The sequence below is a fragment of the Sarcophilus harrisii genome, chromosome 1 (genome assembly GCF_902635505.1).
Source record: "Sarcophilus harrisii chromosome 1, mSarHar1.11, whole genome shotgun sequence".
NCBI lineage: Eukaryota > Metazoa > Chordata > Mammalia > Dasyuromorphia > Dasyuridae > Sarcophilus > Sarcophilus harrisii.
Genome location: NC_045426.1, coordinates 116358081 through 116373064, shown reverse-complemented (window position 1 = coordinate 116373064; position 14984 = coordinate 116358081). Strand labels below are relative to the sequence as shown.

Genomic DNA, 14984 nt, shown 5'->3' with positions numbered 1-14984 from the left:
TGAGAATCACAATTTAAGAAGCTGGGTTGTAGATGACCTCATTCATTCTTGGGTCTTGTATCCCTTCAGTGGATGAATGGTTCAGTCTAGAGTCTGTTTTCTTTCAACCTAGTCTCCAACCTCCAGATGCCTACTATGTAGCTTTATATGATTACTGTGCCATTACTCTGCCTATCTGAAGTTTTAACTCATGTAATAGCTCAAATCAGTCCTTCCTTTTCTGTTAATTTTTACCTTCCAGTCACTCATCCTCAGTTGTTTAAGTTCTTTTTTTGCTTAAGGTACTAATTTGAACAAAGCAATATTTTAAGATTAACATGGAGAATCGAGGTGATAGTGACTGAAGGAGAGGGTACCAATTATAAAACTGTTTGGAATAGGTTCTTATTAACTTTGGATCCTTCTTACAGAATTGACCTCACATACACTCTCTACTTCCTCTGCACTATAGACTAATCTCAACAGTCTATTTTGATCTTTTATTGATTTCCTGTTGTTCAAATTAAGATAAAACTTTTAAGCTTAGTATTAGAGATCTTTAATGATTTGGCACCAATATATGTTTTAGTCATGGGGGAAAAAGAAAAATGCTAGCCTGTGTGAGGATAGAGAGTAGAAGGATGTGACATAAACACAGCACACAAAAATTAAGTTTTTGATAATTAACAGGTAGAAAAATCTTACCATAGAATATATGACTGCATGCTCTGGGAATTAAACTATTTCATATACTTAGGGAATGATCTTGTGAATCTGTATTTGCTTCCAGGAGAGAAGCATTCAGAAATGACCAGAGGAATAGCAAATAAAGGCTAGTGGTTAATGACTCCCTGTTGAGGGCCGTCTTAACTGGATAAAAAGCAAAGGTCTACTGTCTGATAAGCAAGTATGATACTACACATGATCCTTTCCTCCAAATATGAGGAAAGAGAGCCAAATTTGGAATCATAAGAACTGGTTTTAAATCTTATCTATACCAGGTTACTATATCAACAACCAAATCTTTACAAGTCTTTGGGTCTCAATTTTCTAAGCTGTAAAATCAGAAAGTTGGACAAAATCATCTTTACACATTGTCTAGTTCAAGAGTTTTGATCTAGTAAATGTAACAGAAAAGAATCCATTACAAGTATATCTTTTGAAGGTATTACCATTTAATATAATAAATATACATCTTTGAGAGAAGCTTACATTACTATGTTAGACTTAAAATTTTCTAATACTCAAGAAAATATGATCAAAAATGTTTTGATCTATTTATAGACATCTCATATTAATCACAATATTTTAATTAATTTTATTTAATAGTGAACACGTTTTTAAGGATTTTTACTTTATTGCCATAATTGGAGTGACTGTATCAACAGATGAATTCAATTACTTCCTGATATGTATAAGATACTGCTTGGGGAAGGACAGTGTAAAAAAAGTTTAAAATGGGGAAAAAAGAACCCTAAAGTTAAATAGTTTATATCTGAATATAGCAGCCAATTAAAACATCTTTATGAAATGCTTTCTATGTGCCAGATACAGTGTGGCAGTATTATTATTATTCAGAGACTGAAACTTCAGAGGTAGTACTTAATCTAGGTTTTGAAGGTCAAGTTGAATGGAGGTAATTGGAGAAAAGTATAAAAAAATACAGATAGAATGACATGGACAAAATAGGAGGAACATTAAAGGCATGTCTGAATATACCAATCTATATGAAGCAGGGTTTGTGGAGGAAAGTAGGAGATAAAAGATAGGATTTTTTTGTAGAACATTTAATGATAATTTAAGGAATTCATCTATGGATTAAAATAGATTATAGGGGATACTTGAGTTAGGGAGAGAAATTAAAGAAGCTCTTCTAATATTTCAAGCTTGTATTGTGATCTGAATTTAAATTTGTGTACTAACAAGAAAAGAACAGATGAATACCTTGTATTGAAAAATCACCAGGACTTGATGGTTGAGGACAGTGAGAATAAATAAAATAAATATATCTTCATTTTCCCCCCAAACTTAGATGAATAAGTAATTATTGGTATCTGAAATTAAGGAAGGGAAACTACATGGGAAGGAATATTAAATTACTGTTGAGTGCTGTTATCACATAAATCTTAACATGTTTAAGCGAAAGTATTCAGTAAATTATTCAGTTTAATGGACTAGTAGTATCAGATTTGAGGTACTTTCTTGAAGCCAGGTGAATGGATGAGGTCTCAGAGAAAGAGGAGGTAGAGAAGGAAGAACAGTGGCCCAAAGATGAAACCTTGAAGTATATCCACATATAGGCAGCAGGGAAAAGGAAAAAAGACAGAGAACAACTCATCCGTCAATAAATATTTATTAATTGGCTTTCTGTGTTGGGCATTGCCCTAGATGTTGGGGACAGACAAAAAAACCCCACAACAACAAACTTTCTTTGCTGTCAAGGATCTTACAGTCCATTGGAATGGAAAACCGTGTACATATCAAAATGTTAAATGCTTATATATGATATAAATAACATTTTTATTAAATATTGCTCTAGTTGGGATAAAGTACTGTACCTGGAGTCAGGAAGACATGGATTCAAATCAGAATCAGACACTTATCTGTGTGAACCTGAGCAAATGACTTTTCCTCTGCCTCAGTTTCTTCATGTGTAAAATGGGGATAATAATAGCACCTATCTCCCAGGGTTGTGGTGTGAGGATAAAATGAGACAATTGTAAAGTGTTTAGCGCAGTGTCTGACACATAAGTGCTATGTTAAAAATTAGCAAACATGGTGTAGTTAGGTTACTAGCAGTCTGGATGATGAGGAATGTCAAGATTGTTCTTGAGTGGAGTCTTAAAGGAGATAAAGAATTCTGAGAGATAAAGATGAGGAAGGCAGTACATTCTCGGCACAAATTGTATATGCAGAGGAATGATGATCCGGAATAGTTATAGTAGTGTGTTTGAGGAACATAAAGAAGTTTAGTTTGGCTAGACTATAGAGTAGAATATGGGAAGAGAAATAATTCAGATTGAGTCTGGAAAGAGAAGTTAGGAAATTGGAGGCAAAACAGGAGGTTATATTTAATTTTAGAGGCAACAAGAAACCAAGCACTACAGTCTGCCAGGGGGAAGTTAATTGTCTTGGTCAAATCTCTTTGGAGGATAGATTAGAGAAAGCATTTAAGGAAAAGACACGATCTGTTGTCATAGGCCATCTGAGAGATGATGAGGGTCAGAACTAAGATGGTAGCTTTATGAGTAATGAGAAAGGGAGAACGATGATGGATGTAAAAAGATCTTATAGAGGTAGAAATGGCAAATTTTGGTAATTGAGTAGGTACTTTACAGAGGACTGGGGGACACTGATTATAATATTGAGGTTACAAATCCAGGAGACTGGAAGAATGGTGGAGAACCATAAAAGCTTAGTGAAAGGGAGGATTCAGGTTATTTTCTTATTGTAAAAACTCAGAGAAAAGAAATAGTAGTATTAATTAGTATTAAAAGAAATAGTAATATTAACATAGAGAACAAAGAAGATGGGGGGTGAGTAGCCATAGATTTGAGGATTAAGAGACCTTTTAACTTCTAAGGGCATAGGTTTAATAATAATAGAGCTGAAAATAATATTGCAGAAGATCAAAGGTTTGAGTTATGTGAGGAAATGAAAGCAATAGCATTCATCCAAAAATGTGACCAGAAAAGAAAAAGACAAAGTGTAAATTCTGTAGTCATTCCCTCAATCAGGCCATATTGTGATCTCCCTTATTGAAATAAGTATGCAAAACTACAGTAGTATGAGTCCTTGAATTGAGTGGAGGAGTCCTTGTGAAAGTTAGATTATATTGTTTTCATATTCTTTAAGTAGTCTCTAAGTGTGGGTGTAGGGAAGTGCCTAGTTTACCTTCTGGGTGCTGTTGTCGTATTAACTTGTTACATATGAATCGAGTGGTTATGGTTGGTGGAATGACAAGGAGGCGAGTGTGACTGGATCGTAGAATACATGGTGGAGCAGTATGGAAGAAGAATATGAGACATGTGACAAGACTGGACAGGGAAGGGTGTTCCAAGGTGTGAATGGGCTTTGAATGCTAAACAGGTTTTATATTCAAACATGGAGGTGATGGGGAACTATTGGATGTGATTGAATTGAGGAGTGACTTGATTGGCCTTGAATTTTTTTCTTGACAAAGATCTTGTTGACTGCTTTGTGAAATGGACTGGAGTAGGGAGAGACCAAAGCAAGAAGAACGACCAATTTACTTTTGCAATACCAGGAGTGAGATAAGGACTTGCACTGGGGTGGCAGCAGCCTCCCAGAAGTACCACAAAGACAGAATCAACAGCCCTTAACAACAGGCTGAATATAGGAATAAGGGAGTGAGGAATTGAGGGTGACACTGGTTTCCACGTGTGGATGACTAGAAGGATGGTGGAGTAGGGGAATGCTTGGAGGATAGAGAATCATTTCAGTTTTGAACATGTTGATTTTTAAGATACCTACAGTAGGACATATAGGTGGAGATGGAAGGAGGCTGGAGCTGGATAAGTAAATCTTAGAATCATTGGATAAAAATAATTGAATCCATTGGAACTGGTAGGAACACCATGTGAAATCATGTAAAGGAAAAAGAGAAGAAGGCCCAAGGTAGAGCTCTGTGAGTTACCTTTGTAGAAGGCATGACCCAAACAAAAATCCAGTGAAGAAAAACTGACAGCAATCAGATAGGATAATCATCATAAAGTAGTCTTATAGGAGGTACAGACAAGAATATCAAGAAGAATATGAGAGTGTCAAAGGCTTTGGAGAGATCAAGAGGATGAAGTGGAGGTAAGCCATTAAATTTGACTATTTGAGATCATTGGAAATTTTGGAGAAAGTAGTTTCAGTTGAATGATGAAGTCAGAAGTTAGACTACAGAGAATTAGACTAAAATGAGCAAAGAGAAGATGGAGGCTTTTGTTTTAGATGACCTTAGTTTAAATTATGTGATGATCAACTCTGATGGACTTGGCTCTTTTCAACAATGAAGTGATTTAGGTCAATTCCAATAGACTGGTGATGGAAAGAGCTATCTGTACCCAGAGAGAGGACTATGGGGACTGAATGTGGATCATGACATAATATTTTCATCTTTAAAAAAAAAAAAAGCAGAGAAATAAAGGACAATAATACAAATGGCGGATCACATGAGTGTATTTTGAGGATGGAGAAATAAGTTTATTACTAGGCAATAAGGTATTACTTAATATGAATATTGATACTATTATTAATACTAAAGGCAGAGAAAATATGCAAACAACTGTACAAACAAGTTAATATTGTAGGATAAATGATCAAGAAAGGGAAAACACAGGAAAAGTTAATCAATAGCTGGTTAAGCAGGCAGGAACAGAATGAAGATGAGTGAAAGAATGAGGATGATAGAGAAGGCAATCTGATAGAAGAGACTGGATGGAATGGGATCACTTATATAATTAGAAGAGTTTTCCTTAGCAAGAGTTAGCCTTTGTGAGCAAAGGATGAAGGGGGAAATAGTGGCAGGAGGCATCTGGGTGATGTGAGAGAAAGAAAGAGAAGAGATCTCTCTCAGTAAAAAGTCTTAAGTATTTTTTAGTAAAAAACGAGGTAAAGTTCTTAATTGAGGGGGGTAGGGAGAGTGGGGAGCCGTTTGAAGTTTGAGAAAAGGTGTAAAGTTTTGGAAGATTCACCTTGAGTGGTAAATTAAATAGAGAGAAGTGTTAAAAGGTTGCTTGAGAGAAGTGTTAAAAGGTTGCTTGGTAGTGAGGACCAGTTAAGATTGTGTAACTTAATTTTCAATAAACCCATTTACCCTGACTTTGTGACTTTTTCTCCATCTTTATTCAACAATCTGTGATTAGGAGAAAAGGCAGCAGATGGGAGTATTCTAAGACTGGGGAAAGAATTATGGGGTTTTGGATATTGGAAATAACAAGGAAAACAAAAGAAGTATGTGAAAACTAAAGTTAATAATCAGTTCTTGCTAAAACCAACCTTTTCACCCCTCTCAGTCTTCCCCCCCTACACACACACACACACACACACACACACACACACACACACACACATCCCACCTCATCCTTCCACTCTAATCTATAAATTTATCCACTTTTTCCTTGTAGTCTAAAAATGAATCCAGATCTCTCCCATCTTTAGAAAATGTTTCTTTGACCCTACCCCTCAAAAAAAAACCCAAACAAACAAACACTACTGTGTTAGGATTTTTGTCTGTAACAACTAATATCCTGGAAAACTAGTATCCTGTATCTCAGATTTCTTCACCTCCCATTTATTCCTGGCATCCTAGCTTTTGACTTAACCATTCAAATAATTTAAAATTCTCTTTTTAGTAATGTCCCATCAATTCCATTAAATTTGGTTTGGAAAATTCCATTTGCATCCAGAGAGAGAGCACAATCTATGGGACTGAATATGAATCAAAACATGGTATTTTCACCTTTTTTGTTTGTTTCTTTTTTATGTTCTCCCCCCCACACCACTTTGGGTCTGATTTTTCTTGTACAACATGACAAATACGGAAATATGTTTAAAAGAATTGCACATATTTAACTTATCAGATTATTTGCTGTGTTGGGGAGGGGAAGAGTAAGGAAAGGAAGGAGAAAAAATTTTGAACACAGTCCTACAAAAGTGAATGTTGAAAACTATCTTTACATGTATTTGGAAAAATAAAATACTATTGAAAGTTTAAAATAAAAAAAAAATTAGTGTCGCATCCTCCACATACATTCCCCCCTCCACACTCCTATAGATATTTCATAATTGCTAAATTCAGTGGCCTTTTCATCTTGAACTCTACAGTTTGATCGTTTCTAATGCATACTTCAATATATTCTCTCCTCCCCTAGTTGCAGTGGTATTGCTCAGTTTCCACTTCTCCAGTTTCATATAATTAATTGCTCCTTTGGTGGAACAATATTCATGGTCTACTCCTTAAGCATTATACTAGGACTCTGTCATGAACTCTTTTCTCTCACTTTATACATTTTTAGTGATAAAATCAACTACCCTAGCCAAATCTGTGTATCTTAATTTGTATTTCTGCCCTGAACTCCAGTCTACTGTTGGACATCTCTACCTCCAAATTCTGTCAACATCAAAAACACAATCAAAACAGAACTTCATATCTTGTGGACAGCTAGGTGGTGCAGGGAATAGAACACTAGCCTGGAGTCAAAAAGATCAATTCTTAAGTCATCTTTGACCCTCTAACTCCCCATTTCTAAAAATTGGTGAGGCCTTATTGATAATATCTCTATAACATATGTTATATATGTCCTTTTCTCTTCATTTCCATGACTACACTGTAATTCAGGTACTCGTTACTTTTTTTTTTTGTCTATTGTTTCTATCTCTTGTGTATCTGTCTCTGCCTATTTTCCTGTCTTTCTGGTTCAATCTTTGTCTCTTATACTATCTCTGTCTTTCTATGTTCGTTTTTTTGCCTCTCTGTGTCTGTCTCTTTTTCTCTTTCTAATTCTCTGTGGTCCTCACCACTTTTTACCTAAATTGTTGCAGTGGCTACTTGTCTGTTCTCTCAGCATTGTCTCTCCTCTGTCAATGCATCTTCATCATAGCTGCTTTTGAAAATAATTTTCCTGAATCTTAGATATAACAGGGTCAATCCCCTATTTAAGCTACAGTGATTCACTATTGCCTCCAGGATAAAAGGCAGCTCCATTATTTAGCATTTTAAATCATTCATAGTTTGACTATAGCCATGTTTTCAGTTCTGTCATTGTTTCCCTTCATACATTCTGTGTTCTAGACAAACTGGCCTATTATCAATTCCCCAAATTATTTCTTTCTTCGTGTTTTTGCTAATATCACCTCTGTTCTTTGAATACCTTTTTTCAAGATTTAGCCCTTCTCTAAAACATTTCTCAATTCTCCTAGTTCTACCCCCACCTCCAAATTACTTCATGTTTCCTTCAATACACTTGTGATTTATCTATGTGCATGTTATGTCTTCCTGACTAGAATGTAGAATGTAGGAAAGGGTCTGCTTCATGTTAATCTTTTTATCTAGCCCTTAACACAGTGCCTTGGTTATAAGAAGGACTTAAGACTGGTTGTATTGAATTGAACTGAATTCAACAAAGCAGAGTTTCCTAAAACCTCCGAAACCTTCAAATGTCTTGATGAGTCATTGTCGGATTTTAATAGAGGATCCTTAATAATTTTATTTTCTAAGTCTCTTGCTTAAGGGAAATAATCTCTAAACAATTCACATTTTCCTTTACAAGGACTTTTTTTTTATTTGATAGGGTTCTTTCAGTTTAAGGTTCCTTCCCTCCCTAAGTAAAGACCATTAACCAAGGCCAATGTACACTTAAGTAAGTGCCTATTTATACCCATCTCCAATCATGCTGATCTACATCTGGCCAGTGGACCTAAATGGTTCTGAATAAAAAAGTGAGGTTTATGATTTTGCATAGTCTTTCCTCACTCAAATCTAATTTACTTGCATGTCATGGGATCACCTCCCTCATGGTCAAAATCATCTTTGAAAGTGAGCAAACAACAGTCTTTTTATCAATAGAGTAAGATGTCTTTCTTCCTTAGGGGGTCAAGTTTAAAGGAAGAATGGTGGAATGGGAAAAAAAATTATCTGGAGAAACCTAGATTAAAATCCTACATCTAACACTTGATAGATCAATGACTGGATAAGTTATTCTAAATTTCATCTATATAACTGGAAAAATAATTCTTATAATTATGATCCTAGAGAACTGTAAGGATAAGATAATATATGTTGAATGCTTTGCAAACAGAACACATTTAACTTATCACATATAACATGGTTATGACTTTTTATAAATATTGGAAATGGGCTTTAAATCTTTCATTGTCTTCAAGTGGTGTTGGGGAAGAGTATTAGAAAAACTCTTAGGTAGATAGAATTAATACACTTCTATATCATCATAGGAATGCACAAATATTTTCTGTGGCAAAGCTAAATGAATCTTTAGATATGGGCAACTGATTGCTAAGAGAGGTTTCCATAGTGATGAGAAGACATCAGAATTTTTATCTTCTAGTATTAATATTTAAAATTAGAAACAAAATCACTAGTTCACTTTAGCAATGAAAAGGTTTTTTGTACACATTTATTGTCTTGTGGAGCTTTAGTATAAATAGAAAAATGTCTCCAAATTGGCATAATTTCTTATTATATTAATCTAGCTTGAATATTTGTAAAATGGTATTATAAATTATGACTAATTTTCTCTACTTGTAGAAATAACTTTCATTTCATTTATGTCAAAAGTCACAAGTATACAAGTAAATAGTATCAGTAGTTCATTAACTTTCAAGGAGGAATTTTTCCCTTTTGCACCGTATCAGTCATAATTTGTATTTATGCTCTTGTCCTAGAAGTTTTTTGTCCATTCAGTCAATGATATATACTAGTAAAAGCATAGACTTAGGGATTATGTAACCTGGATTTTGAATGCCCTGCCTTGAGTATTTAAATTTGCTGGATCTCAAGTTTTCTCAGATATAAAATGAGAGTGTTGGAATAAATTATCTAAGAGGTCCCCTTCTAACTCTAAATCCTATATATCTTTCTGTGATTACTTAAGCCTACTAGGTCTTCTTTGGGTTCTTTTTAATATTTCATGGATACCCAGATATTACTTTTAGTCTCTCTATTAGACCATATTCTGGCTGTACGAATAGGTCACCTTCTTCAAACATATATCATAGATCTTTTATGCTACTCTATAGTCATGTCATTGTTGATCACATTTCTATTATTCTTTGTGTTACTTACAATTCTGATCCATTTGAGGTTATGATATTCCATGATTCTCATTTTCATGCTAAAAGCATCAGTAGAACAACACTGGGTTGTTTTTTTTAATAGAATTTTACATCAATGAAACAGTATGGGAAATTTTTTTTTAATGCCTGACTACTCTCTTTTGAATTTTAAAACAGAATCTGATTGAGAAATCCCTAGATCATTCTTGGCTCCATGCAGTGAGCATATTAACTGTAATCAGGAGAATCTGTAAGATATTTTTGTCAATAGAGAATTACTTTTTTATTTGGACTTTATATAGCAGACAAATTGAGTATTAATATACCCTTTACCCAAGGATGTCAAATGCTCCACTTTTTCCATGGTTTCAGCTCCCTCTTCCAACCTGTTCTCACACTAACAGGTCTGAGGCCCCAAAGTCAGGCCACTACCACAGCACTATATTCATACTTTTTCCTTTATTGCTTCTTTTGTGAAGGTTTAGTCATTATCCTTTCAGATATTGCAGAATTTAGAGCTGGAAAGAGTCCCACTTTCTTATTTTTCATATGTGAAAGCAGATTCAAAGTGTTAAAGGTATTTATGCAAATAGAGGTAGTAAATAGAAGAACTTGGATGAACTTTACAAGTAGGTAGTTCCCTTACCATAATCATAACTGGAGCATCTAAGTGATACAGTAGATAGAGTGCTAGGTGCCAGACTTGTGGTCAGGAAGACTCATCTTCCTGAGTTCAGATCTGGCCACAGATAGTTAGTAGCTGATCCTGGGCAAGTCATTTAACCCTGTTTGCCTTAGGGTTATCTGGAAAATGAGTTGGAGAACGAAATGGCAAACTACTCCAGTATTTTTTGCCAGGAAAACCCCAAATGGCGGATCATGAAGAGTCAGACACAACTGGAAAACCACTCTGTTATTATATCCTTCAGGTCTTAAAGATGATATCCTGATCATGAAATTTTAAAAAATGCCTTCTTTATCAATTATTATATTATATACTTGGAATCAAAGAGAATGGCAGCAAGAATAGAGACAAAGAATTTGACAGCTTCTTAATTTTGCTTAGCAGTAACCTTGAACTTAGTCATCAGATATTTATTGGTCATCTTTTTATGTGCTTAGGCACTGTGCTACGCCAAGTGTTGGGTATGTAAAGAAAGGCAAAAATATGGTACTTGCCCTCAATTAACTCGCCTTTTAATGAAGAAGACAGCATATTAATAATAACTATGTAGTCAATCACTTAAATGCATACTATGTGACAATTCTATGTTGAGTGCCAGAGAAGCAATGAAAAAGAAAAAAAATCTCTATTCTCAAGGGGTATATATTGTAATGGAGGATGCAACATGTAATTAAGTACATTCAAGATATATATATAGAGAGTATATAAAAGGAATCTGAAAAGAAGGTATTAGAGGCTGAGTATGTGGGAAAGACTTAGGTGAAATTTGAGCTAAATTTTGAAAGAAGCTTAGGAAATCAAGGCAAAATATTTTAGGAAGGGGTAAAAAGCTAGTTCAAGGGCACAGAGACGAAGGTAATTTGTTATTTTAAAGGAACTTTAAGTGGATCAGCATAGCTAGATCATATATTGCATTGAAGTAGTATAGTATAAGGAGGCTGGAAGGGTTTTGAAAAAGCTTTTAATGCCATTCAGAGGCATTACAAATACAAGTTCCCATGTCCTCTAGAGCTCTCTGAAAAATTAGAGTTAAGTAGAGTGGAGGAGGGAATGGAGTAGAAGTCCAGGTGAAAAGTGATGAGGGTCTGAATTAGGGCTATGGCTTGTGTGACTGGAGAGAAGGGAGTATGTATGAGAAACATGAAGATGAAGATAAGATGTGTCCATGGGTCATGTGGAGGTAGTGAGAGGGAGGGATTGAGAAGGGACACTGATTTTTCTGACCTGGGAGCATGCTTGAGCTCCCCAAGAGTGATAGGGAAATTCAGAAATGGTAGGTAGGGACACAGTGGTGTTTTGGACATGTTGACTTGCAGCTAGAAGGCAGCTAGAGACTCGTGATTCCTTGCAAAAAGAATAGGGTCAGATTTATAGGTCTGAGAGTCCCCTGAACAGTGATGTTCATTGACCTCATGGGAGCTGAAGAAATCGCAAAGTGAGAGAATCTGTAGTGAAAAGAGAAGGGGCACAGAATTTGGGCAGGATGTGAAGAACCAGAAAGGAACTGAGAAGGAATAGTAGGATAAAAGGAGAATGGGGACAGAGCGGTGGCTCCAACATAAAAGAAGAGAGTTCAGAAGGTGAGTGGTGAGGGCTGTGCAGGACACGAAAGTGGTTTTAAAGGAGAGTGCTGGCAACTTGAGAGAGGTCAAGTTCAGTTGGCACATGAGATGAAATATACAATGTAAACGGAACAGAATATTGGAGGAGAGTGGGGGGGGTGGCACAGAGAATTTGAATCTTGTCCTGAGAAGGAAGCTGGTGAAGATTAGGCAGAGGTGAGAAAAGAAAGTGCTCTGTGCATATCATATAGCCTGTGCGCACTCATGGAGTCAGGAATGCCTTGTCATTTGTGAGAAAGAGCAGGTAAACCCGGGAGTGCTGCCCAAATGCCAGAGCCTGGGGAAAAGTACAATGTCTCAGAAGATGCTGGGAGGAGGCGGGTTATGAAGGAGTTTAAATACCAAAAGATGTACTATTTAATTCTAGAAGTAATAGAGGACTACTGGAGTTAGCAGAACAGATAAGTGACCAAGTCAGACTGGATAAGAATAGGTAGATACTTGAGGCACGAATTAGTCCAGACAAAAGACAAATCCTGTAGTAGCATAGTATCTATGAGTTGAGAGAATATTAGAGATGTTATGAAAGTAAAAATGATAAAATTTGGCAATAGATTGGATGTATAGGCCGAGTACAAGAGGCCTAAATGAACTATGCCATTTAGTCATCATCTGACTTGTGCTAGGTTGCCAGCCCTTCTTTGTATGAATGAATGAATAAATATTTATGAAGAACTTGCTATGTGCAAAATACTGTACTAAGAACTACTAGTACAATTTTTTAAATTAAAAAAAAGCAGTCCTTGTTCCCCAAAACAAATTCTAAATTGTGGAAGGTAATATATGTGGAAGCTTTTAACTGCATCTCAGATGAAAAGATTGATCTTATAGTACTTAGAGCTCAGATGTAAAGCAGATGGTTAGGTTTCTTAAATGTATCCTAGCACTTTCACTTTCTTATTATGAACCATTTGATGATGCCTTGTATTTAAATGACAAATACCTCTACAGGAGGTATTTCCCATGATGATGACTATGTTTACTGGGCTGGAAACATTGTTATTCCAAAGGCTTTTGAATTTCAATTTCATATTCCTGAGCAGTCTCCTTTAGGGTCTTGGGACTTGAGGAACAAGGTAGTAGTTTGGCTAATCAGACACATGATGCTCTTGTTCACTCCCAAAATGTCCCACTGCTTCAGTGTTTGCCTGCCCAGTGTGTGGAAAGGATTAGTAAGGCCACTTGCCTGTTGGTGGCATTGGTTATCAGTTGTCAATAATGATTAAGGAAGATTGACCCCTTTTCCACAATTATTCTTAATTTCAATGCAGTTCTGGTTATTCCACAATCTCCTGGGTTCATTCTGCGAACTGGCAAAAATTGCATCTTATCTTCCTTTTAGGATGTCCATGTATATACATGTGTATATAGTACAGTAGGGTAATATATCTAGATGTGTCAAAATTTTGCTTTCCAAAGTTTAACCTGAAAGATATGTCTTCACTGAATGTTGAAAAGAAATGATTGTAGCAACCTGTTCGTCAGTTGTCAGGCAGAGATGTGTAGAGAAGAGAGCACTAGTTTGATTCAAAGGGCTAAGAACTTTGGTTTTTTGTGGGGAAGGGAAAAGGGGGGAACAGAAGGAGGAGGGGGAGAGGGAGAATATGTCTAGGTCTCTTTGTGTTGTGGAATAAGTTTTCCCTGTACTTAGGACAAAAATTGAAAATATTATTCTATCTTCATCAAAAATGACAGGGTCCTAGACTTTTGTCAAGAATCAATGAAAACAATTAGAGTAAAGGCAAACCATTCGCTAATGGGTTGGGATGCAAATAGATAGGACCCAGCCGGCAGACTTTTTTTTTATACAGAATTTGTCTTAACAATTAAAATCTTACTCCTTAAAACACAACATTATTTCATGATTAACAACAGTGTAAATATACATTTTTATTCTGTGGTTTCTATCTTATTAGTATAAGTAAATAGAAGAGCAATGATTTTGTAATATGACTGTAGACAAGAAGTACCAGTTTCACAATCAACAAAGCTCCTTCTATGTACAGGTAATATGTAATTTAACAGAAAAATATAAAGATGTTAATGACTCAATTTTAGAAGTTTTATTTTCTAAGAGACAGTTAACTTACTGGGAAAATGCAGTATTGTATTCCTTTTCAGTCATTCCTATCATGGGGAGAATAATTATGAAAAACATTTTGCTTCTAAATACTTATAGAAATTTTAAGCTTAACTTCAAATAAGAAAAGAAGAGCTTGGTATAAGGGTCCTAATCTAGAAATTACCATGTTTTGATTCAGTTGAATAATTTTGTAAGTTATTTTATCCCTCATTTAATTGTGCCAGATTTTAATGTTCCAATTAGAAACTGTAATTTTCAAGAGGATTGGTAATTGTGTTATGTGCTTTGTGTTTCATTTCAAAATGTCTTGTAGGGAGATAAAAGATTGTAATAAGTATAACTTTAACAGGTTTTTTTGCTTCCTAGATACCCAGAAAATGGTATTGTAGAAATGCCTCCCCAAAATCTTCGACCACGAGCAAGAAAAATTCTAAAGTGGAGTGAACTAAATGTAGGGGATATAGTGATGGTGAACTACAATGTAGATACTCCTGAAGAAAGAGGATTCTGGTATGATGCAGAAATTACTACATTGAAGGAAATCTCAAGGACTAACAAAGAAGTTCATGCAAAAATTATGCTAGGGTAAGATTTACTTTGCATTTTGCCTACAGAATTAATCCAGGCATGTATGTTTTAAATACTGACCTCTCAAAATAGCATATTGAGATGTTTTGACCAAACATTATCTTAATAATGAATGCAATTGGAATTTCTTGTTTGTTGAGGGTAGTCAGTAGTCTTTTTCGAAGGTTTTTAAATTTTCTAAAGCATTTTCAATGTTAAACTAATGTTTATACCTAAATTAAGAAGT

General features: G+C 35.3%; 1 protein-coding gene across 3 annotated transcripts in view; it reads left to right on the top strand.

Annotated features, from left to right (window-relative positions):
- The window catches only part of UHRF2 (ubiquitin like with PHD and ring finger domains 2), a 152509-nt gene that overhangs the window by 62987 nt on the left and 74538 nt on the right, over positions 1 to 14984 (top strand). For 2 of the 3 annotated variants that reach the window (XM_031961956.1, XM_031961946.1), the window contains one exon: positions 14537 to 14755. The exons of the other annotated variant lie outside the window; for it this stretch is intronic. In XM_031961956.1, coding sequence (XP_031817816.1) covers positions 14537 to 14755 — 219 coding nt within the window. The remainder of the gene's footprint in view (positions 1 to 14536; positions 14756 to 14984) is intronic. 3 annotated transcript variants of the gene reach the window in all.